This window comes from Paramacrobiotus metropolitanus, unplaced genomic scaffold, assembly GCF_019649055.1.
Source record: "Paramacrobiotus metropolitanus isolate TYO unplaced genomic scaffold, Prichtersi_v1.0 Parri_scaffold0000034, whole genome shotgun sequence".
Classification (NCBI taxonomy): Eukaryota; Metazoa; Tardigrada; class Eutardigrada; order Parachela; family Macrobiotidae; genus Paramacrobiotus; species Paramacrobiotus metropolitanus.
Window position 1 is genome coordinate 573,681 of NW_026570254.1, and position 22,825 is coordinate 596,505.

General features: G+C 40.6%; 3 protein-coding genes across 3 annotated transcripts; all 3 read left to right on the plus strand.

The window, feature by feature from the left end:
* Window positions 1-748: 748 nt before the first annotated feature.
* LOC129589238 (excitatory amino acid transporter-like) lies at window positions 749-8,632 on the plus strand. The gene is given in 12 exon segments (XM_055483852.1): window positions 749-1,177; window positions 4,404-4,614; window positions 4,701-4,902; window positions 5,285-5,492; window positions 5,638-5,804; window positions 6,349-6,709; window positions 6,891-6,973; window positions 7,114-7,225; window positions 7,337-7,471; window positions 7,819-7,927; window positions 7,929-8,018; window positions 8,105-8,632. Coding segments are annotated over 11 exon segments (1,737 nt in total). The 5' UTR covers window positions 749-1,177; window positions 4,404-4,467; the 3' UTR covers window positions 8,228-8,632.
* Window positions 8,633-9,101: 469 nt separating this feature from the next.
* LOC129589334 (uncharacterized) lies at window positions 9,102-11,628 on the plus strand. The gene is made up of 2 exons (XM_055484045.1): window positions 9,102-9,740; window positions 10,517-11,628. Exons 1-2 carry the CDS (start codon window positions 9,566-9,568, stop codon window positions 10,813-10,815), a joined length of 474 nt encoding a protein of 157 aa, XP_055340020.1. The 5' UTR covers window positions 9,102-9,565; the 3' UTR covers window positions 10,816-11,628.
* Window positions 11,629-16,203: 4,575 nt separating this feature from the next.
* Window positions 16,204-22,728, plus strand: LOC129589297 (uncharacterized). The gene is made up of 3 exons (XM_055483984.1): window positions 16,204-18,333; window positions 20,426-20,564; window positions 22,177-22,728. Coding segments are annotated over exons 1-3 (576 nt in total). The 5' UTR covers window positions 16,204-17,897; the 3' UTR covers window positions 22,178-22,728.
* The last annotated feature ends 97 nt before the right edge of the window (window positions 22,729-22,825 follow it).

The following is a 22,825-nucleotide window of genomic DNA, read 5'->3' on the forward strand; positions in this document are numbered from 1 at the left end:
ACATTGCAAAACCATCCAAGTGAACTGTAGAGAAAACCGGTTTTCTGTTTTTGCTTCCGTTGCACAAACTGTGGTAACAAATGCTAAAAAGTATAGTCATAATAAGTTTTAATTTCGCGCGTGCCCTCGATCATCGGCATTTGTAGCGAAGGTTTTCTCCCGCACTAAAGCAAACTAAGCAACGGCTAAGCACCTGATTATCCTACAGCTAGCGCTACTTATAATAGTTTTTACGTGGGTTTTTAAGGAACAGAAGCATAAAGCATATAAAGTAAACAAGGGTTAAGAAACTACGAGTGCATGCTTTGATTACGTAAAATAGTAATTATTTACATGAAAAATTTCTGCTGTTAAATTGTATGTATAAAAGCTTTTCGCTTTTTTTTTCTTCAATATGCATGGTTTCTCTCCTTCATGGTCCGCGGTCAGGGTTTAGGGGAAAGCAGGAACACAAGCAAATCATCACTACTGTTAAGTAGAATGCTTATCTGATTTGAAAAAATGTGTTAAAGTCAAAAAGTCAAGCTTTTAAAGAGATGTCGGTGCAGCTTTCCACTACTACTTTTTAACTAGTCGTCCAATACCCTACTGCATATAAGCTGATAAGGAGACTAACGGGGGTAAGCCGATAATCGTTTTGTTATATGTATGTGAAATTTATTGATTGCCCGTCCACAATGCAGGCGGGTGGTCTATATAAGACTTTCTGGTACTTGGCTCTTAGTTCTTCCACATGTATAGACGTGGATGTACGACCTAAAACACATTTCCCGTTAATGTGGCGGTGAGCTGCCAGTCAGATTGCATTAGCGAGCACGGATCGTCCATTGCAACGAGGTTTTTCCAGGCATTGTTGCCACTGAATGTACGATCACATGCAGAAAAAATTTAGCTCTGTGACCTTTCTTACATTCCCTGATACTGCAGCAGTGCACACGGAATTCTGCGCAGAGCCTTCGATATGAGTACTGATGTTATGATACCAAGCGGTGTTATCAGGAATATTATTGAGCCTGGCGCGTCAGAAGTTTACGATGGATTACGAGAGGAATCGCAATGGACCTGCTTTGCAGAAATATAGGATAAATCCTTGTCATCCTTTGCTGTCCTAAAATGTACCGACATTAAATATGCTCTGATGCAGTCCGGTTATTCTAACTTTTGCAAATAAGCGAGGGTAAGTTGACGTTAAAAGTTTGCCGCAAAAGAGTTTCGGCTTCGCGAATCTTACTGCACAAGAAAACGCGAGCACATTTCTATAATCCCTTAATTTGATCATGGCGAAGTTTCAAGCCGCCGTTTAATTTAACTAATACGGAATGTGAATCATGTGAGGACATCGTTACCGGGATAAGAAACACTAAATGCTCGTAGTTAATAATTTTACTTCAGTTACATTAATTATCATTATATATGTTCGGTATTTGTGCTGTTTCTTTCCTGTGAGCATAGCTATATTATGTAAATATGAATTATAGACGTGGAATGCATGTATAAGCCTGATATCATCATGCAAGCTGTTATAATTTTCCTGCTTTTGTTGTTTTGATTAGCCTTTGCTTCAGCCAGGTATTAATATTTAAAAACGAGTTTGATGCACCACATTCTGGATGGTGCCTGGGTCAAGTCTGATACAAAACAAATTGTTATCTGTAGACCTGGATTCCAGAACTCATTAGCGAATATAGTTACAGTGCAACCAATCTAGTGTCTACAAACACTTCGAAATGTTTAAAAAATCGTTAGCAATAGACCATCCAGGAATTTTCGCCACAAGCCGGTTTCGTCATAATCACTATGTATATAGTCTAGCGTTTTGTCTTTGTCTGCAAATATCTACATAAATGTTCATCATCTCACGGTTGATTGGAGAGTGGTCAATAATGTTCTGAATAATCGCAATTCGTATTATATAATTCATTATTATATTGAATTTTATCTCTGTACTTGTGTATTGTTGTATGTATTGGTTTTGAATTTGGATATACAGGTTGGCAAGTTGCTATTTAATAATATATGTTCGCATGTAGGAGATGCGTTACACACGTGGCATGCATATTGCGCCATTCATATTTTCTAGAGTATGCGTAGTCAGTTGTACAGCTGCAGATGATGTTTGAGAAGTAGTGGAACGAAATGTTAGAAAAAATTATTTTTTATGCAATGGAGCGACGAAACTAAGATGTTTTATTACCATACAAACTTGCGTATTTCTAAAGCTCCTAAGAGCACTTACTCGATTAAAAACGCCGTAACCCGTTTTGACCGCAGCGCAAGTAACTTATAGGCTAAGAGCGTACTGTAATTCCAACCTAAATTTCGAATGCTTTATTACAGCTACTAAAGCCGTTTAGTGTCATATCGCGCTAATTTGCGCGCTCGCTTTTTCAATTTCGATCCTCTGGGAAAAGGCTAAAGAGGATAAGTCTTTGTTGCTAAATATGAAAAATTGCTTTTTGAGATGATGTGTTGGGAATCCAAGTGGAAAGAGTGTAATAAAAACATACTTATCCGACACAGGCAAGGATGCGATTATAGGAATGGGATCTGGGATAAAAAGGGCAACAATTAGCTGTGGACGTTGATTCGGTAGCTGCGTTTTCAGCCGAACTGTGTGCACGCCGTTTGTAAGGATCAGTGGCACGGGTGTTATTTTGTCCCGTCACAGTCAGTTAGGGAGCCATAATGTTGATCCAATAGTCAAAACATAATGGTACAGTCGTCTTTTTGTTCATAGCGCTCATCCATCAATATTGCCGTATGCACGAAAATCTCATTACTTTTTTACTGATGAAAGCATTCCGCTCCGCACGAAATGGACTGCTGATCATATCAATGATTACCAAACGAGTATTTTGGAGCCGGATAGGCTGACGGTTTGCCATGCCTGTTATTACGCAACACAAATAGGCAACTCCATTTTTCATAATTAGTACTATAATTTCCAGTAAACATCTCAGAATTTGTAAACGCCGGTACCAGTCGGGGAAAGCTTCCCATATCCCATGTAATCGTAACAGCGCGATTACAATCCAGTAGTCCTCAAGCCAATGCAGCACAAAAAAATACTCTTGTGAACGCATGCATGCATGCACAATATAGATAACCGGTAAAATTAATAGAATATGACATACACTTATCTTTCTATTTTTGGCAAATAAATTATCATATCTAAGCATGGATAAAGTGTAGTGACCACCGATTGCGTGCGAAAATTGTCAGCGCATTCAAAATTAATTTGCGCGCGCTTGTTCTAATTCGGCATAATTTTTAAAACATGTAATGAATTTACTGGATAATTATTTCATTCAGGATTTAAACCGCAGATATTAGACTGATAATGAAGCATACTCAGCTGCATACTAGTCAGCAATTTTCAATTTGCTAAAGCACTGCATTGCAGCATTACAGTGTAATTGCGCGTTTATATAGGTATTTATAGACGACGCAATATGCCCGTTTCTAGGTAAAACGTCGTCCGTTAGGTAACGTAATTTTAACATTCGTAAAACGCGCGGAAGCCGGTGATATCCTATAATGGGTTAATTCTATTGACGGGTTAGGTTATGATGGTGGCAATTATCGACAACCAGGGACTGAAAGACTGGCCAACGTTGCTGCGGGCTGCTGTTAAGATGGCAAAGTACACAGTGCCTTTTCAGGGATCATAACCGGAAATTGCTGCGATCTCCCACCAGATCCGGCAGTAACAGGGGATTATTATGCAGGTTTTCTTTAAAAAGCCCACCCCAAAGCAGTAGTGTACGGTATATTGCTCACAAAAAAAGAATTGTCCACGCACAGATTACATCATTCATGCTAGTGGATGGATGGCTGCAGTTAGCAGTACGAGTTCAACTGTTAACGTTGGTGTCTTGGTGAAGTGCACCTGGGTTTATTCATGCAAGTGCATTGACATATCACCGTCCTGAAATTAAGTATAAACTTAAACCAGTAGTGGCCGAGGCATTAGTTTCAATATACATACCACCTAACTAATACACTTTCTACTTATTTGAATTTATGTAACGAAATTAAGAATAGTAAAATTGATTGTGCAACTTTCTGCAACTGAAGATTAACTTTGCAGCCATAAGGAATGAAAAGTTAGTTTTTATGGTTCCAGTCCGCACGATTAGGTCTGTAAGCTGGCTGCCATTTAACAGTGTCTTTTTTAGCATGATGTAACATCAAAATCACGAAATCGTTATATGGTTCGTAAAGAAATAGTAGTTCGCAAAGAATCTCACTTATCGCTGATTTATGTTTGCCTTTGTTTTCACAAACTGAAGCCGGGAAATACGCCTGCGTCATGGTAGGCGGCGATTTATCATTTGTTTGAAGTGCGTAGCAGCTCAACATTATTAAAATGGAGTAAACTGATTATGTACCATATGTTTTAGATTTCACTTGTGCGTCTGGTCGACGAGATCATTTTTCTCCAACCACACACACACTCCCCCGAAAATGCCGAGAGCTGGCAAACACAGCAATGCTTCCCATCGTGACAATGCACCGGAAGTTGCTGTACGCTTAGTAGTTCCGCCGGTGCCTCGCGCAGATCGCACATCCACGTCGGGTGGCCCTGAAACTTTCCTCACCAGACTGAGACATGTAGGCATATACAGTACATCCATGCACATTGTTATGGAAATACAGCAAAAAACTTTATTACTGGCAACAATGTGCTTCTGCCGCAGTGTCGCTTCAAAATGGATGCCGACAACATCTTGCTGACCCTGACGATCGGGGGCGTTATTGCTGGCGTAGTACTGGGCTCGGCACTGCGCTACGCCAATCTGGAGCCAACCACCATACACCTTATCCAGTATCCCGGGGAAATATTGATGCGAATGTTGAAAATGATGATATTACCTCTAATAGTATCGAGTTTAATATCGGGTACGGCTTCGTATACGATTTCATATTTAATCCGGGAAATGCAACACCGTACCACTAGTACTACAGACTAAAAAAAATATACCGCATGTGAAATAAAATATTACGTTTAATAATTTCAGAATGTATTAATTTTCCTTGTCGTGATTCAGTACATGGGACGACAGACGAGAATTGTCATACAAAATTGAATTTGCTGCTCGTTAAGAAGCGCTCTATGTGTCCATATTGCTTGTTTTGTTAATTATGGATGCCAAATAGGAACTAGCTCGTAGCATACATATTAAAGCTGCATTTTATTGTTAATGAAATCTGTAAACGGGCAGCCGTAATCGATTAATATATGTTGATTTCGTTTGCCAGCCGTTTCTGTGCGTTTTTTTAGGTCTGGCCCAGCTGGATGCTAAAGAAAGCGGAAAGATGGGTTCATGGGCGCTATTGTATTATATGTCAACCACATTAATAGCGGCAATCCTGGGAATTATCTTGGTAGTCGCAATTAAACCCGGTCAGAATACGGACAAGGATTCAGAGATCCTTAAGGGCGAAGAAAGGGAAGTGTCGACTCTGGATGCCGTACTTGATTTGATTAGGTAAAGTGGAGCAGTCGTGGTTAATTAACTTGCATAAAAGCTGCAACAACTGACAAGCGATGCGCATGCCGCTTCCTATACGCACTATACTATGGTACGCGCGCGTAGGAAACGCTTCGGTGACAAAATTTGATTTGGACACTAGGAACATCTTCCCTGACAACATCGTCCAAGCATGCTTCCGGAACGATGAGACCGTGTATAAAACCGTTAAGAATCCTGCCTACAATGCCAGCATCCACAACAGTTCCATAGTGCCGCCCACTCTGCGGGTCCGCTCTCTGATAACGAAAGACGGGATGAATATTCTTGGTACGGTGTACAATTTGTAACTAGCAGAAATACAGATTGTTAATAAAGGCATTGCAATGGCAGGTATAAAGCGAATTTAATAAAATTTTTAGCGTTTCTGCATTGAACCGTTGACTGCCTTATCGTTTTGTAAAAACTGTTTGTTGTCGTACAGGCTTTCTCCAGCTAATGCAAATTTGAACAAAGGGAGATAATATTTTACATTCAGATTCTTAGCAAAAAAATAGGTTGAATCTTAGTAAACTGCTGAACTATTTTAGTGTAAAGACTAAATGTGCGGCGATAGGACGATATATCTTCACTGCATTTAACAAATGTTTATCAAAAATGCAATATGAATATTTATGTCATGCTTATTCACTCAGATTGGTTGATATTAAATTTTATTACTAATGCACGTCGTCCGGCATCGACATTGTGTTTATGTGTGTGAGTGAGCCGGTTGGCGCAACAGGACAGCAAGCGGTGAACTTTGGGTGACCTTTCGTAGTTCCCGTCGTAAAGATTAATATAAGGAGTGCTGGCTTAACCGCTGTTGCTGCAGGTATCATAACTTTCAGCATCGGATTTGGCATTATCCTGGGCGCCATGGGAGCCCAAGGCCAAGTGATGACCAATTTTTTCTTTATTCTCAACGAAATCATCATGCGCTTGGTGAAGTGTGTTATTTGGTATTCTCCTCTCGGTATTATGTGCCTGATCTCGGCCAAAATCCTCGATGTGACGAACATTGCGGCGACGGCGCGCATGCTAGGCATGTACATGGTGACAGTATTATGCGGCTTGGCTATCCATGCCATCGGCATCCTTCCCTGCATCTACTTCGGTGTAACGAGAAAGAATCCCTGGACCTTCTTCCGCGGCATGCTGCAGGCTTGGATTATGGCGCTGGGAACTGGATCAAGGTACGCGCGCCGGGGCAGAAAAGCGGCTGATGAACTGCATGTTCCACTTTGGCAGCGTTGTGTCCTGTCAAAGATCAGTCTCAGCTCAGCGCTGTGCTTTAACTTTGCAGTCGAAATAAAATCTTAGCGAACGACGGTGTTGTGTTGTTAACTAATGGATTGCGTATTTGCCGATATATAGTGCCGCGACCTTACCCATAACTTTCCGCTGCCTGGAAGAGAACAACGGCATCGACAAGCGGGTTACGCGGTTCGTTTTACCCGGTAAATGTCTAATTAATTATACATTGATAAATCCCCGTCGCTGAAATCGTCGCGCTAAGCGGGCCAACGGTATGCTGCTGTGCCGAGCCATTCCGCACAGTGGATGCGACTGTTTTTGATATATCCGTGTCTCGCTGCAGTGGGCGCCACGGTGAACATGGACGGGACGGCGCTGTATGAAGCCGTGGCCGCTATTTTCATTGCCCAGCTGAACAAAGTGGATCTCACGTACGGCCAGATTGTGACTGTGAGGTGAGTCAATGCCGGCAACGAGTGCATGTGCATGGCCAAGAGGATTACGCGGCAGGAAGCGCGTGTGGCCGCTGGTGTTTTGATGTTTTTTATGCTGCACTCCCATTGTAGTCTCACGGCTACAGCGGCATCCATCGGTGCGGCTTCTGTTCCTTCAGCCGGATTAGTTACCATGTTGCTGGTGTTGACATCCCTGGGACTTCCGACCAGCGATGTAACATACATTGTGGCGGTTGACTGGCTCTTGTAAGTGCGGCTACTGGAACGTGCTTAACACCAGTCTTCAAATAAAAACATCGTCCGTCCATTGTTTCGAGTGAAAAATATTACCCGCTCTCGAGTGAACATATACGTCATCGTTAAAAGATAAAACCCTTTAAAAAACTTGCAACAGAAAAACGTCTTAGATAATTCTGTTGAATTTCTGTTGATGTTATACATGTGATAATCCATAGTAGTACTGCAGAAACCTGCATTATGCACAATTTCTTGTTTTTACAGAATAAATTTTTGATAGCGCAAAACATATTTTGTTTATTCTTGAAAATTATTTTTTCATCGGCACGCCTGAATTTCGTCCAATTTATTGATAGAGATCGCATACGGACATCCATTAACGTTTTGGGAGATGCGTTCGGTGCTGGGATAGTGTATCACTTATGTCGCGAAGATTTAGAGAAAATTGATATTGAAGTTGTAAAAAGACCACAATCTGAACGAGCAAGGCTTGTCGCCGTTATCTCCTATGTCGCCTATTGACCCGTTCCGGAGATTGTCCACTTGCGTACTTGAGGTCAGCGCTTTTGTGTATTACACATTATGACTTGATAAATAACAATATTATCGGGATTTTGTCAATGACTTTGTAGCTTTCAACAGGTCAACCACGCCGGGCGGGTGGCGAAGGAGCGCGGCAACGGCGGCCTGGCTGTAACGAGTTACCATCTAATTCCCAGTGAGGAAGTCACTCCCGGCGATGGCGACACTGAATCCCGCATGTGAATAGATTGAAAGAAATCCCAATAGAAGGATTTTCTGATTCTTCAAAAAAGTTGGGTATATACATAATATTCATTGATCTCTCTCCTCTCTCTCTTTTTGATCTCAGCTATCCCTTCGTGCGCATTCAATACCACCGGTCATTACAAAAACTGAATCAAAGTTGTCTATTGAACTGAGAGTTTAATGTCAAAATGCCGTTACTTCATATTCATCACTCCTTTTAACCCGCTCTCATTCTTTGCCGCTATAATAACAAAACGTAATAGCTTTTATTGTCCGATAATCTAACGTAGCTTGCGATTCTACTTTTGTGCACGTGGTTTCGATTGTGTGTAAAAATGCTCTGACCAATGCAAGTAAAAAATTTGTCATTGTGAAATGTGTTAGCGGTTTAAATACAAACTGATTGATGCTTAATTACATTTTCAAACCGTTCGGTCACATGATGATCAGCCATCATATTCATTCGTACTTATAAAAAACTGTTAAAAAAACAGAGAAGAAAGCTAATATCTCACGTTCAACTTCCGTACATCTCTGATTACGATTCAAATTGATAATTCTGGTACCAATGACCAAACCGTTTTAATTTAATTAATCGTTCCGACAGAATTTAATAAAATTTATTGCTTTCATGAACAAAAAACAACAATCATCAGGAGCATCAAAGCGCAATTCAAACACATCACGCAGACATAAGGTCAATATAACTTCGTACAGCAAGTACACAATTTATAATTACATTATATGACTCTTAACAAATGCATACCATGTGCAATATTAATCTGCACACACCCATCGCCTGTAATTGTTATCTCTGTTCCCGTCACTTTGAGACAAACAGCAGCATATGTGGTCATGGTCAAGCTTACATTTTTCGTGCCAAAGTCTGTCGATCATGGGTTCTAAAAATATATTGCCGTCTTAAAACGCGCTTCCATCGAGCGTACTTTTTTTCTTGTACAGAAACGTTGCCTTACACATTAGAACGGTTTCTGTAGGTACTGTACACTTATCACTGCTATCGCAGCCGGCCGTACAATTCTTGAGGCGTATCTGTAAATAACTGATGTTTGGTTGTTTATTTTTGTATTCGGTTTTCGAGTAAACTACCGAAAGAAATTTAAATTTCGAAATACTTCGCGTCTGTGACTGGATATTTGGATGTAATTATGGTAGAGGCTGATTCGCAGTTTATTGATCATGAGATAAAAATGCTAAATTAATACAGGATAACGGAAGCTTGCGTATATCAGCTGCTTATAGAAGAGACACTGAGATACCCCTCTGCTGAAGCTTCTGCTTTATACCATTTACTTTTCGATCTGGATAACTCAAATGGATCGAGCATCACATCCCATCGGCCCGTTTATTCGGTTTCTCATTCTTTTTGGATTTGTAATATATTTTTGTAATTGGTTCGTGGTGTCTGGACAAAATATTTCTCTAGAAAATGCTTCGCTGAGTGATGCGCCAAATCGACCAGCCTCTGATATCGAAGGCGGAAATGCAGGTATCTGCTAAAACATGTTTTATTACGTATTCGGTATGGTAGGTAGTTTAAGCATTATTTTGTTGTTTTATATTTTAATATAAGCTACTTTTATTGCATCACATTTATACATGCGCTGATAAACTACAAAATTCCCAAAATTGTCACGTGTTTATCAAGCAATTATCCTGAAATTCAGAAGCCAAAAAGCAATTTCGTTTTACAAATACATGAAATTATATTCATTCTAGAATTTATTATTCCATTCCATAAGCATCTATAATCATTTTAAGATTCAAATGTACATGTTAATTCATGGGCAGTTATGCAACGAGTATTATATATTGCTGTGTGCAACATATGTATACGTAAGTAACTTTTCAGCAAGCATAATAACTAAAAAAAGCACAAAAACCTATACGTAGTTTCTGAAAGAGAATTCTTGATAATCGCCCAAAGCTTTACAAATTCTTTCTCTCCTTGTAATGTAGACTTCATTATCATGCGGAGACTAATGTAATGTCATTCGGAAGGTGAGTACAGTACTTAAATTGTTTATCTCCATTATTTTCCATACCCTCATTAGTTTCCATTTTTAGTGCTGCTACCGCCTTTTTAAACTGCATTTAGTTACAGACGTGGTAGGTATAATGCGTTATGCAATGCATTACTCGCCATTCGAATTTTCGTTTGTTAAGTAGATAATGAAATCAAAGGGCCGAAGGTGTTACTTGTTTTCACAAATTACGCTGTTTTGCAACCCAGTTTAAGTAATTTACTGCCTTAATTACTGACAGAAACGGCTGACCTGGAAGTCAATCAACAAGCAGCTACAATGACCCCGGATCCCGTAAAGATACTGGAGAGCTTCCATAACTTACAAACCGAAACCACAACCAATGACTACAATAAGTGCGAACGCTTCAACAGGGTGTGCTGTGCCAAGATTTTGGAGGACATAGCACTCAACAGGAACATCCCAACACAGGACGACATCTGTCGCGACAGAGGCTACGAAGAATGCAAATGCGCCGCCACCCCCGTGGATTCCGGGGTTGACACGAAAACCCTTCCTGATCCTGTCATCGCCACCTAACTGATGGGCAAGCGGGAAAACCTGCTATTCGGGTGACCATGCATGATGCAGGGGTCATATTTTGAAATGAAAACCAACTTCTTTACTTACGTGATCCTTTGTGGCATTAGTCTTAATCGACAGATGCAACAGCCCACTCTTCATTTAAGTAATAGTAATTAAACATGCTTTACAATTAGACAGCGGCGTCGCTTCAGGAGACTTTGTTTACGAGTTTTCCATTATACAAAACTGTTAAATTCAACCGCTCAACTGAGCAACGTAAAACATTATAAAATCAATGAGAATTGTTTTGACTTGGGTTTCATGCCTTACGTTTATAATTTGCGCATAAATCATGCAATAAAATGATTGCTTATAAATACTTATAAGATTTATTAATTATAAGTAAGGGCAACCGTGCACAGTTGCAACATTCTTCATGTGCGCAGTTTATAACTATGTAAAGGGTCTGCAACTACTAGAGTAGTACAGTACATGTATGTTGCACTGTAAGAGGGTGCATGCTTCCCCGTAGCAGCCCGTAGTAAGGGAATGTTTCGGGTGATTTAATTTCATGGAGAGCATGCAATCTGTATTCAAAGGGCGAGGGTTTGCTTACCGGTACCGGTGAAGGAGTCCAGTCCGCGATCGCATACAACGGTTCCAGTGGCAGCTTATTCCATTCACTTTATTCACCGCATGTCATTGTCCGCATGTATACGACCAGTACTTGCTAAAATCTTGTTTGACCAAACTGCAGCGATACATATTTGCTACAATATTTTTTATAAATGTTATCATGGGCTGTTATTTACTGGAAAGTACACTTGCTTTTTGAGGGTGCACTACATAATAATAATAACTGGTTTATTGTCCTTTGCTACGAGGCGTCGCCTCCTTTTAAGCTAAGACAGGGGATCGCGAAGGGGGAAAAACATGAACATCAAAATAAAGAAATAAAACAAGGGATAGAAGTGAAGCATAGCTGTGCACATCAGCAGTAGAAGTTAACACACTGTAATGTGCCAGTTAAATAAAAACTGACTCAAGTAGCTTTTGTGACAAAGAAGGGATGGTCTTTAATCCACGCAAGGTTGATCCAGTCCACAGAATCCAATGCACTCTGGAAAGTGCTTGCAGATTGATAAGCTTCAACGGGAAGAGGTAGTTCATTCCACAGTGCAGTCAACTGTTCCAGGTGCGTTCCATGGACAGCAGTCACCGTTGTACCGCAAATCGTAGTTGGAGCCGGTGCTATCGCGTATGGATGTCGATGAAGTCGGGCGCGTTGGCGAGTATTATCTGCAACAGAATCAAGCACAGCAACCGAACTAGCCAAAGTAACTATGCATAAGTCACCAAAGGGCACTTTACCAAATTTCAGTTTGTAAATGAACACCAGTGCTTTTTTTATGCGACGCAGTTTCAAACTGTCCCATTTCAATTCTTTCAAACGTTTTTCATACTCGGACGGGGCGCTACCGAGGCGCAAACCCTTCAGAAAACGTTCTTGGCATTTTTCGATCGTATCGCTGGAAGTTTTTAGTACTGGGTGGGTGCAGGAGGCACAGTAGTCAATCACCGATAAAACTAATGATTCGAATAACTTGATCCTTGCGCCAGAATGAGAATACCTAAACATTCGATTTATGCAACCCAATCGCCTGTTGCATTTTAGTGAAAGCTTTTCGCTGTTTACTTTCCAACTCAGTTTTCGATCTACTTGAACGCCTACGTACTTCACTACCTTGCTTGACGGTATATCGGTACCGTTAATATTGTAATTATTCACACTTTTAACGCTTCGCCGAGCAGAAAAACAAATGTGTACTGATTTGGTAGGGTTTAGTGAAAGGCAATTTGAGGTAAGCCAATTGTTAACGCAAGAAATGTCCTCTTGAAGCAGTGCAGAATCACTATTATGCACAATAGGTCGCAGAATAACAATGTCGTCAGCAAATACAAATATTTTACTACCATTTCTTAGTATGGAAACGATGAAATTTAAAGCAAATAAACAAGAGAGGGCCTAAAACCGATCCTTGGGGAACACCGCTAATAACTGCCAGCATGTCGGATAAGGCATCATCGACAGTGACACACTGAGTACGCCCTTTTAAATAATCAGAAATCAAATGAACAATTTGGCTGGGAAAATTAAGATTAACAAGAGCACTGACGATCGACTCATGTGACAATTTATCGAACGCCTTTGAGCAATCTATAAAAACTGCGTCAACTTCAATACCGTTTGAAATAAAATCGGATAATTCTTTAGTAAAGAGAAAAAGTTGCAGCTCAGTAGACATTCTCTTGCGGTAGGCAAACTGATGGTTCAGAAGCGTATTGTTTCGGTCGAGAAAATCACGCATCAGGTAATCTAAACACCGTTCGAATATTTTTGAAATGGGATGCAGAATAGAAACTGGCCGGTAGCTTGCCGGTAGCCGAATATCACATGACGATTTTGGGATGGGGGTTATGAATGATTGTTTCCAGACGGCTGGAAACACTCCTTCATTTAACGCGGCTTCGAAGATCATTTTCAGAGGTTTGATAATGGAAATTCCAGCGACGAGTAATAGTAAATTAGTGATAATAAATTTACCACTAGAGGTTTTCGCAGACAGTTTAGCTAACTGCTCATGAACAATCAGTTCTGTTATTTCCCAGACATCGTTATTACTGCAAACTAAATCGGAACCAGATTCGTTGCAATGCGAGGCGCACGCTGATTGCGACTCCCTGTACTGCACATTCAAAAGGTTAGCTTTATCTGTTTCGGCATCAGCTGTGCGGCCATCAGGCATTCTAAGCGGTGGCATGCCACTTCTGTCGCGGGTAGACTTGACGTACTTCCAAAATTTAGAGGAATTATTTCGATACGAATAAGCGACATCCGTAATCTTAGACGTTTCAAATTTTTTCACTAATTTTTCGCATCGTTTAGAAGCAACCTTCCATCGCAATTTTAGTTCATCTGCTAGTGGCTGTTGAGCTCGTCGGTAAGCTGTAAACGCTCGATCACGAATTTTAACGAATTTTCTTATATTAGCGGGATACCTTATCGTTCCTGGTCGAATAGCTATGGTTCGGTATTCAAAATATAAACTTGCTGCATCAAGAAAAGTTTGTTCGAAAATTTTAGCACGATCACTGCTATTACGGTTCCTGAACAATGAATTCCAATCAGTATTGCGAAGACAATTTTGAAACGGACAAATATTATTATTTTTGACTATCCATCGTTTAAACTTCCTGTTTTTCTTCTTAGGTATTTTCGTTGTTATTGTAAACTGAAAACCGACATGGTCATTTGTAACAGATGGCGGGCTGATTGGAATTGCCGGCTCAAATACACTTTTACGGCTTAGAAAACACAAGTCCAGGCAATTTGCTTTTCTGGTTGGGAAATCAATAATCTGAACAAAACCGAATTCTTTTACAGCGCTCAGTAATTCACGACTAGCGTTTGAGCAACCTGTTCTCCTACGCCAGTTAATATCTGGAAGGTTAAAGTCACCAATTATTACTGCCTTGCTGAGCAAAGCAGGAGAAATCTTATTGCGTAAATGCTCAATAAATTCCGGTACAACTTGCTGGCATTTATCCGGTGGTGCGTATAGAACAATAAACAAACGATCTAAAAGTTTTGATTCTACAAAAATAGCCTCGACAAAAGAAACCTCAAGATCCGTTCTACGAATTGCTTTGTAACTTTCACGAACAACAATTGCAACACCACCACCACTGTCACCTACTCTTGGTTTTCGAAAAACTTTAAACACATTTAAGTCAGCAAACAGACATTCTTCTTCGTCAACAGAATCCTTTTCACATGTTTCAGTTATGGCAGTTACATCCGCATCAGAACAAAAGAGTTTTATCTGATCGAGCTTACAATTAACACTGTTGGCGTTGCAATACCGGATTCTGACTGTATGGAAATGTTCCGCATTTTTGCCGGGAAAAACCTTGCGTGCATTGATTTTGTTTACTGTACTGCACTGATTTATATTATTCACAGAAACCAAAAGGTCACTTGAAAAATCAACCATACTACGATTCGCCATAAACGTAAACGATGCTAGTTTTTTCGCATGTTTTGACTATAAAAATATCTCGAATTTCTCAAACGTTCATAAACACGACAATACTCATGGGCAGTTGCAGAATGATGATTCTGTTGGGAATAAATCCCCTCATCATAGCAATTTGCACACACACACAGTGACACACTTGAAATCAATGTTCTCTTTACAGTCGGAGGAAAGATGACGCCCTGCACAAAAAGCGCAGCGAGAATTATTCTTGCACTTGTTTTTAGTGTGCCCATAAGCACAGCATTTACCACACTGAGGCACATAAAAATGATCTTCTACAGGACAAACGGACCACTGAATCATTAACGACTTTTTCGATAATAGAATATCACGATTGATCTGGTCGACTTCAAATACAATTGCGCAGGTCGAAACGTCTTCTCTGTGACTACTCAATCGGGTAACTGTACGAATAACGGAATCCGCTGAAAGGTCATGCTTCTTACGCAATTCAGTTACAACGCTCTCGTTCGTTAAATCTTTCGGAATTCTGCGTACAATAATGCGGGACAATTTCGGCTTGCTGCTAACTACTTCATAACCGAGAGCGTCGGCATGCTCATGTAGAGCGACCTTACCTTTTTCGGCGCTGTCGGCATTCTTGAATTCCACAAGGACGCTTTGGCCATGGATCGGACGAATGCCGGTGACATTCAAATCAGATGTCCCAGAGGGAAGCGCGGTGTTAAGGGCGTTAGTCAGTTTGGACATATCTTTCGGAGTGGTACGGGAACGATCAACTACCGGCACGTTCTTCGGCTTGAGGATGACGGCTGGTGGCTTTTCTCTGGCAACATTGTTCTGTCTTGCTGCTGTTGCATAGGTCCATTTGATACAGCTGCTAGAGGACTGGGCATCGTCGGTGTTCGAGGCGGTGGGCAGAGATTTGGCGTTGTCCGTCAGGAGTATGATGACGCGTTCTTTCTCGATGCTGAGCTCGGTCTCAGTTTTCAGCGAATTATCGTACAGGCGAATGTGGTGGTCCTTCAATAAACTAGGGATTTTCTTCAGAGTCACTTCATTCTTTAAGAGAATCGGCGGGAGCTTGGACGTTGGACTTTGTGGCTTGTTGGCATAGATTTGCTCGACAAGAGATGACAGCTTATTAACAAGATCAACAAACTGTAACGAAGATAAATCATCTTCCTCCGTATCGGAATCGGGCATGATTACATCAATAATGATAAAAAATGTGCAAAGGTCACTGTGTCTTCTATACGGTGAAGTTAACAAGGATGTACTTTTTAGCGTGGTTTAAAAGTAAGATCCGCATGCTAGCTTCTCAAAGCGAGAATGATGACCGAACCAGTGGAGACCTAGGACTGAGTGTAGGATACGCCAAATGTAAGATATTTTTAACGTTGCTTTTCTTTTTTCAGGATGCCATTACATCGGAAAACTGAGAATACACTTCAATACAGTAGTGTGCATAGCGAGTTTTAATCGTAATAAACCTGCCTTCCGCATATGTAGCGCGACTTTCAGTTCGTAGTTACTGTACCTCATAAAGTTACCACCATTTTGTAAAATTTTTTTTAAAAAAATTAATGTGGCTTTTAACAGGTTTTTCATCTTTCTGGTTTAATTCTTGTTCGAAAGGTTACGAGAGTAATAACATATTGTGTCCCGAGTGCGTTATCGTACTGTACTGTATTTCATTACTATGGTCAAGTTAGTTATAGCTCATTAATGTAAACCGTAAAGGTAACCGGCCTATGGTGAAGGTCCTAGTTCTGTATTCATGTGCAGTTAGACGGGTTAGTACATAAACGCTTTATCCCAACCGTTAGGCCGGAAACGCAAAGATGGTCATGAGCAAGTTACGAACGCGTGCCGCGTAGTTGAGTTGCCACTTGCCAGTACTTGCTGGTTGGTTACAGTAAGTTTGCATGCTATCAAGCAGGCTTAAGTTTGGTTTTGATAATTGATCATTCAAATAAAAATTTTCAAAAAGTTTGCAGAAAATATCTGGAGAAAGTATCAATAGCGAGGCCCACTGTTGGGCCATCAGACTGTCAGTCGGAACAGGTCCCGCTGTCCCAACAAAGTCCCGTTCTCGGCCGTTACTGCGCGTTCATTTTTACAGGACGCTTGCTGTTGGCAGTGACCGGCTGAGACGCTTGCTGAGACGCTTGCTGTTGGTCGAGCGTTGGCGGGAAAAAGTATTTTCAAATTTGTTTTTAAGTTTGCCGGGACGGGATTGGGATTTTTTGGTTGTCGGGGCTCGGGAGCGCGAACGGGTGTAGCGGATGGGGAGCGGATCAGTACTACTAGTATCAAAATCCAACGTGATCATGAAAACGTGGCGACCTTCCGGGAACGGCATCAGCTAAGACAGATCAAAATTGTTCTTTGTAATCCTATTCCGTTGTTTCTTGGCGCTATGTCATATACGTTTTTGACTGATTTATTCAAGAATATGGGCAGTTTAACTTGATGCTCGCAAAATTGTCCATTTCTGCATCCGGATCAGAGAACCAGAGCAGAACGGAGGAGAAATGGAGAATGGTCATGCAATCTGACTGACCGTCACCCTGTACCAAGTTACTACCAACATCGCTGACGAGTACTAACCGCCCGTTTGGTAGTTAGAATGACTGAGTCACCACACTCCGCCTCAGGGCGGAGTCAAACCGCCTGTCATAGGGTGAATCGATAGCACCAACGAATAGTATTAACCCTGCTCGAGTTCTTTTTTTTGATTCGCTGACGGCTTTTGAATCTGTGTAAGCGCAGTCTGTAATGGCGAATACAACAGCCTGCGTTCGGTAAGTGTTCGCCAGTAGGTGAATTCCATTACACGACAACTTTAATGCAGGACTACCATTAATTTTCTTTCGTGTTTTCAGTGTCTTGGGAAGCAGCTTAAATGTTGTCGTAATTGTTGCCCCTTTAAGTAGACGATAATATTATTATCTTCCCTAATTTGCAGTTGTTTTTGCCCATGCTATAGACGTCTCTTTTATAGCACTGATAGGACCTGGCTGTCAAGCTAGGATGGGGACCGAAACCTGTCAGACTGTTATGGAGAGACCCGCTTACTGCAAAGATCTCTTTGGAGCGAAGAAGTGCAGGGAAAGTGTGCAGAAATGGTTAAAAGAGCAAACGGAAAGGGAGCTGCTTGGCAGTCGAGAGAAAATGATCAGTCGTTGGGGCTTTGATCCGATCAGTGGATGTCCCGTAGCGCGGACCAGTGGAACGACTGAAGGAACCTTGTCCACGTGGGATGTGATCGAAGTGACCAGGATTGCTGGTCTGTATGCTCCCTTACTGCGTGAGAGTAGGGAGACAACACAGCCACCCCAGTGTACCCTTCGAGACGATGACGATGAGGTGATAGAGATTGTGGGGGCCTCCATCCCGGTCAAAGTAGGCGATCTGCCGTTGCCCAAGCCGGTTGTAAAGAAAGCGCCTAAACAAGGCACATTAGCAGGTACGTACGTGCGAAGCTGTGGCACCGTCACTATTGTTTTTTTGTGGACTTGGTAGTTGATACAGCCACATGAGAGCACACCGTTCTTCTACATCAATTAATTTAAGTTAACTTCATGTTTGGTCGTGCCTAAAAAATCATTATAAAGCGGTTTAGCCATTGTTTTTTGCTTCGTTTAATTTTGTTTGAGTCTTTAGTCCTTACTGCTGTCGCCCGTTTTTATGAATTATCACGTTAAATACACTGAAATTTCTTAAGATATTTTCTAATTGTTTGCTATGCTTTATCGGCTGCAAAATTTTAGTATATACAGGTATGTGTATGTTATACTAAATTAGTATATTTTTTGTAATATAAATCGCGAACAAGAATGCTGGATCCCGAATGTAAAAAACAGAGCGGTCGTAGATTTCATAATGTTCTCATTTCATGTTACACATTTTATTTTTGTGAACCCGATTGCTACAGGCAGATGGTTATTGGTAAGAACATAATTAATTTCGTGATTTTCCTTTTAAGTGTAACTTGTTTTGGGAGAGTTGTTAAAGGTAATAGACAGAAAACGAGCGGATGAGGGGGATCGCTCGTTCTCCGTCTGTTTCATACTCTAGTTCTCGTTCTTGGCTTTTGAACTGGATGCATCGTGCATGTATTAACGCGTTTTATTCTGGCGTTTATTGAAATTCCAAAGGTTAAAGAGATTTTTATCAGTACTTGCCAATAAAACATAGCACTTTCGTAGTGTATCGTACTGTACGTGCTTATCAGTTGGAAACATTCGGCACGATCCTGCGTTTCCTCATCTGGTATCACTGTATCAGGTAGCGGTTTACATCAGTAATATGAATAGGCAATAATAACAATAATATATGGTGCCGCGTGGCAGCCAGTAACAATAATATAAAAAAAATTGATGCCAGAGAAATGGTCAGTTTTTTCGGACGAAAGATCAAGGAGAAAACTGGAGAAGGCCGATCCACGGCTTTTTTAAAGCAGCGTATTAGCCTCGCAATTATTAAAGGAAACGTGGCGGCTGTTTTAGGAACTTTACCGGGAAAGAATAAACTGGTTGATAATGCTGATTTTGGTTGTTTTTCTAATTCTTAATTGTGCAGTGCTGGCCGTAGTTAATCGAATTATGACTGTAATGTCGCGATTTGAACTCAATAAAATATTCGTCAGCAGAAAAATTGATGCAGTAAAGTGAAAAAACATTAATTAGACAAAAGGTATCTTGAACTTGACTGGTTTTCCACTTGTGTTTTTGTTTTGTAACACTTTCTGACAAAAATTATGAACTGTTTGCATGGAGGCTAATTATTGAATTTGTGTACCTGGAAAATAAAATTTTGGGCATATCAGTTGTTACTTACTTTTGAAAACTGAAAACAAGAACACTAGTACCGTTACAAAATTAAGGTGACAGGTACTGTGCTCGTATTATCTGTCGTATATTAATATAACTGCAACTTGTTAAACTGCATCTGTGATTGTTATCCGATGGTGCGATTAAGTTAACCTCATCGCAACGACAGTGCATTAACCCGAGCAATTTTCCAGTTGTATGCCATTTTTCAACGGCTGACCAATTGAATCTTTGAAATGTGCATGGGAATTTACACTTGCTGCTTCCTTGGGGTTATCTGGCATTGTTCGCATTGTATTAGTTAAATAGCGTACTGATACATACAAATGCCTGACATGTCTGGTTTTGGGTACGATTGAGAATTTGACTGTGAGAATTTTGATTCAATTTTCGCTGATTGTCAGTAATTCTATGACGACGGTAGTTAACCGTGCAACTCCTCTGAAGTTGTAATTACTTACTTATGGCAATCAGCATTTTTCAGATGAGCTGATGCCTAATTATACCTGCTCATTAAGTGGCTAGGCGTTTGTCGCAATGTGAGGGAATTTTGACACATGGGCGTTTTTTTCTCAGAATGTCCGTCATCCATCTGTTAGAGGCTAATACGAGGCTACTCGTATATTGCAGTCGACTGCCTTTCACTTTTAAAACATTGAAATATCTCTCGGCAGGAATTCGTATATTATATTATTGTTAAACAACTATGTTTTCTTATGTTTTTAGATTTCTTGCGATCCCGACGTTCAGCCCTGAAAATGGAAGGAATAGGCAAGCGAAAGTCTGTCGACGGAGACGATGATTTTCCACGCTCACGAAGGGTATCGCGTCCGGCTACTGAAATGAAGAAAAAGGCGCTGCAGTGGTGAGTTGAAGCATATGGTTGAAGTATTTCTTTTTTTGATAGATTTAGCGGCATGGTTTGTCTTGGGATTATTGTCGATCATTCTGAACTAGCATTGTCCTCATTTCTAAGGACACGATGTGTGGAAATATAGTAGACATCCGTTTGTTCTTCTTTATGACTCATTTGCGCTTGTCCTTAAAGGGCTTGGTGTTATGCGCGCGTAATGTGAGTCGAGCGGGGGTCTGATTTCATCTAGTCTCACAGATGGCTGCTAATGTGAATAATCACGCATAGAAAAGGTTTGGAACGATCAGGCTTTTGTTTCGAGTTATGAGTGTTCTGAGAATATGCGTAATTTCGTAGTGGTTCTGGGAAATGTCTTTGTCCGACTAATGAGACCAGCTCAAGGAACACACAATCGTTAGGATTGATAGGCATTGCTTTGTAGTTTGTAGGGTAGGATATGCACGTGTGTGTCCGGCTTGTCTTGGCTTTTACGAGATTTTACTATTGTCGTGACTAGTCGCATGTCTGCCCGCCGTTTCGACTCGACGGTCTTTCTTGTCTGGTTTTTACAGCCTGATCGACGGAATTCAGGAGAAAACGAAATCTTTTAGGAAAACAAATTTCGAGAGCAAGTACAAAGTGCATTTACCTCGAGCTACCATGTCGTCTTTCAAATGAGTCTTGATATACTTTCGAAGGTTTGCAGTAACTTTTCATCTGATGCACTTGTGTTAACTGCAAGTCGTAAAAATTGTCCTAAAGAAAGTCTACAGACAGATTGATTAAATTTGCCATTTACCGAGTAACTTTGATGCTTCCTATCGGCAGTTGGCGGCTCCCATTCTCTTTTATGACATATAGGGATATAGAAGACACCGATTCATGCCATGATATATGGCCTAAAACAAACTGGTTTGGAAGAATAATGAAAGCAATAAAACCAAGAAACGGTAAATGGTCTGGAAATCGGCTGTATGCGCATGACAGGAGACTGTTAATTGTGCATTTTGTGTATATTTGATCCATTTGTCTGTGAGTTGACCGCACCTGTTCGTCCTTCTCACCCGTTGGTACTGCGATAACTCCCGGGACTGTTTTTGCTCACACTGTCATGCCTTGACGCAGCAAGTCGCGACCTTTACACAGACACTCACTTGTCTTCTTGTATCCAAGGTTGGCGATACGAAGTGAGGACGTAGTGTGCACCTGTTCTTTTTTCGCATTTGTTTTCCTAGAGTAGTTTGCCATCTGTCGCATTCCAGCTCTCAACGGTGCAAAGTCGTCCGCCAAAAGCAGACATACATATTGTTAGCTGTATATAGATGGTCAATGCCATACTGTTTAAGAAATACATTTTAAATTTTTAATCACGATATCAACTTAAGACTGCGGAGTACAAATATAATATAATTTCTTCTGGTTCGATATAAAGCGACGAGAAAGTTTCAAAATTATGGATTGGGCGTACTCCTTTTGCTGTATGTTAGGTCATGGATACGTAATTGGAATGTGTTAATATGTTGTATCTTATAATTATGTTAATCTAACTGTTTACATGGAATATTTTGTATGGAATATATGTTGTTATATGGTTATATGTTAATCTAGTTGTTTATTTTTGCAGAGGGATTTTTGCTGCTGCCATTGAAACTGCGGTAGCACCGTTTGGAATTGTATTTCGTGAAGTGCTGTCTTTGTCGGTGGTGTGGATTACGTGATCTCGGTTGGAGAAACTTTTAACGATTATTGGCATCCTGTTTTTCGCTTTTTTCGATATAGTAGTAAACGTTACTTACGATAATCTTTTGTTTGAACGGTTCTGATTGTATTTTATCCAGTTTTATTTTTTCATTTTGGCTATTGTTTGGTCGTGTACATACTAAAAGCTCCTCTGGTGTCAGTATCAGCTAAATGATACGCTCAAGCTATTTCCTGTATTAACCCACCCGAGTAGTATATGCATCTAAGTACTGAGATTTAACAGCGTCGTTGACTACTAGGGTATATGTTGCTTGTTAACGCAGCATTGTTGGTTGTTTTAACTAGATTAGGTTCATTTCCTTACTTGTCAACTAGATTTAGTTTGACTGTGGCTTCGTTGATACTTCTGTTCCTGTTTTCGAATGGTCAATGAGTTGTATTTTTCTGTAAATCCAAAATAAAAATCTAAACCATGCTAGGTTATTTCGTTTCTATGCTGTTTTAAATATTCTAAGAGAAATTTAGAACCATATTTTGGAAAGTCTACGTGATGTGGATGGACTCTTGTGCGC

Coding starts and splice junctions, on each gene's coding strand:
- LOC129589297 (XM_055483984.1), top strand. CDS start 17,898: ATGGGGACCGAAACCTGTCAGACTGTTATGGAGAGACCCGCTTACTGC. Junction 18,334..20,425: donor TAAACAAGGCACATTAGCAG/GTACGTACGTGC, acceptor TTATGTTTTTAG/ATTTCTTGCGATCCCGACGT.
- LOC129589334 (XM_055484045.1), top strand. CDS start 9,566: ATGGATCGAGCATCACATCCCATCGGCCCGTTTATTCGGTTTCTCATT. Junction 9,741..10,516: donor TATCGAAGGCGGAAATGCAG/GTATCTGCTAAA, acceptor AATTACTGACAG/AAACGGCTGACCTGGAAGTC.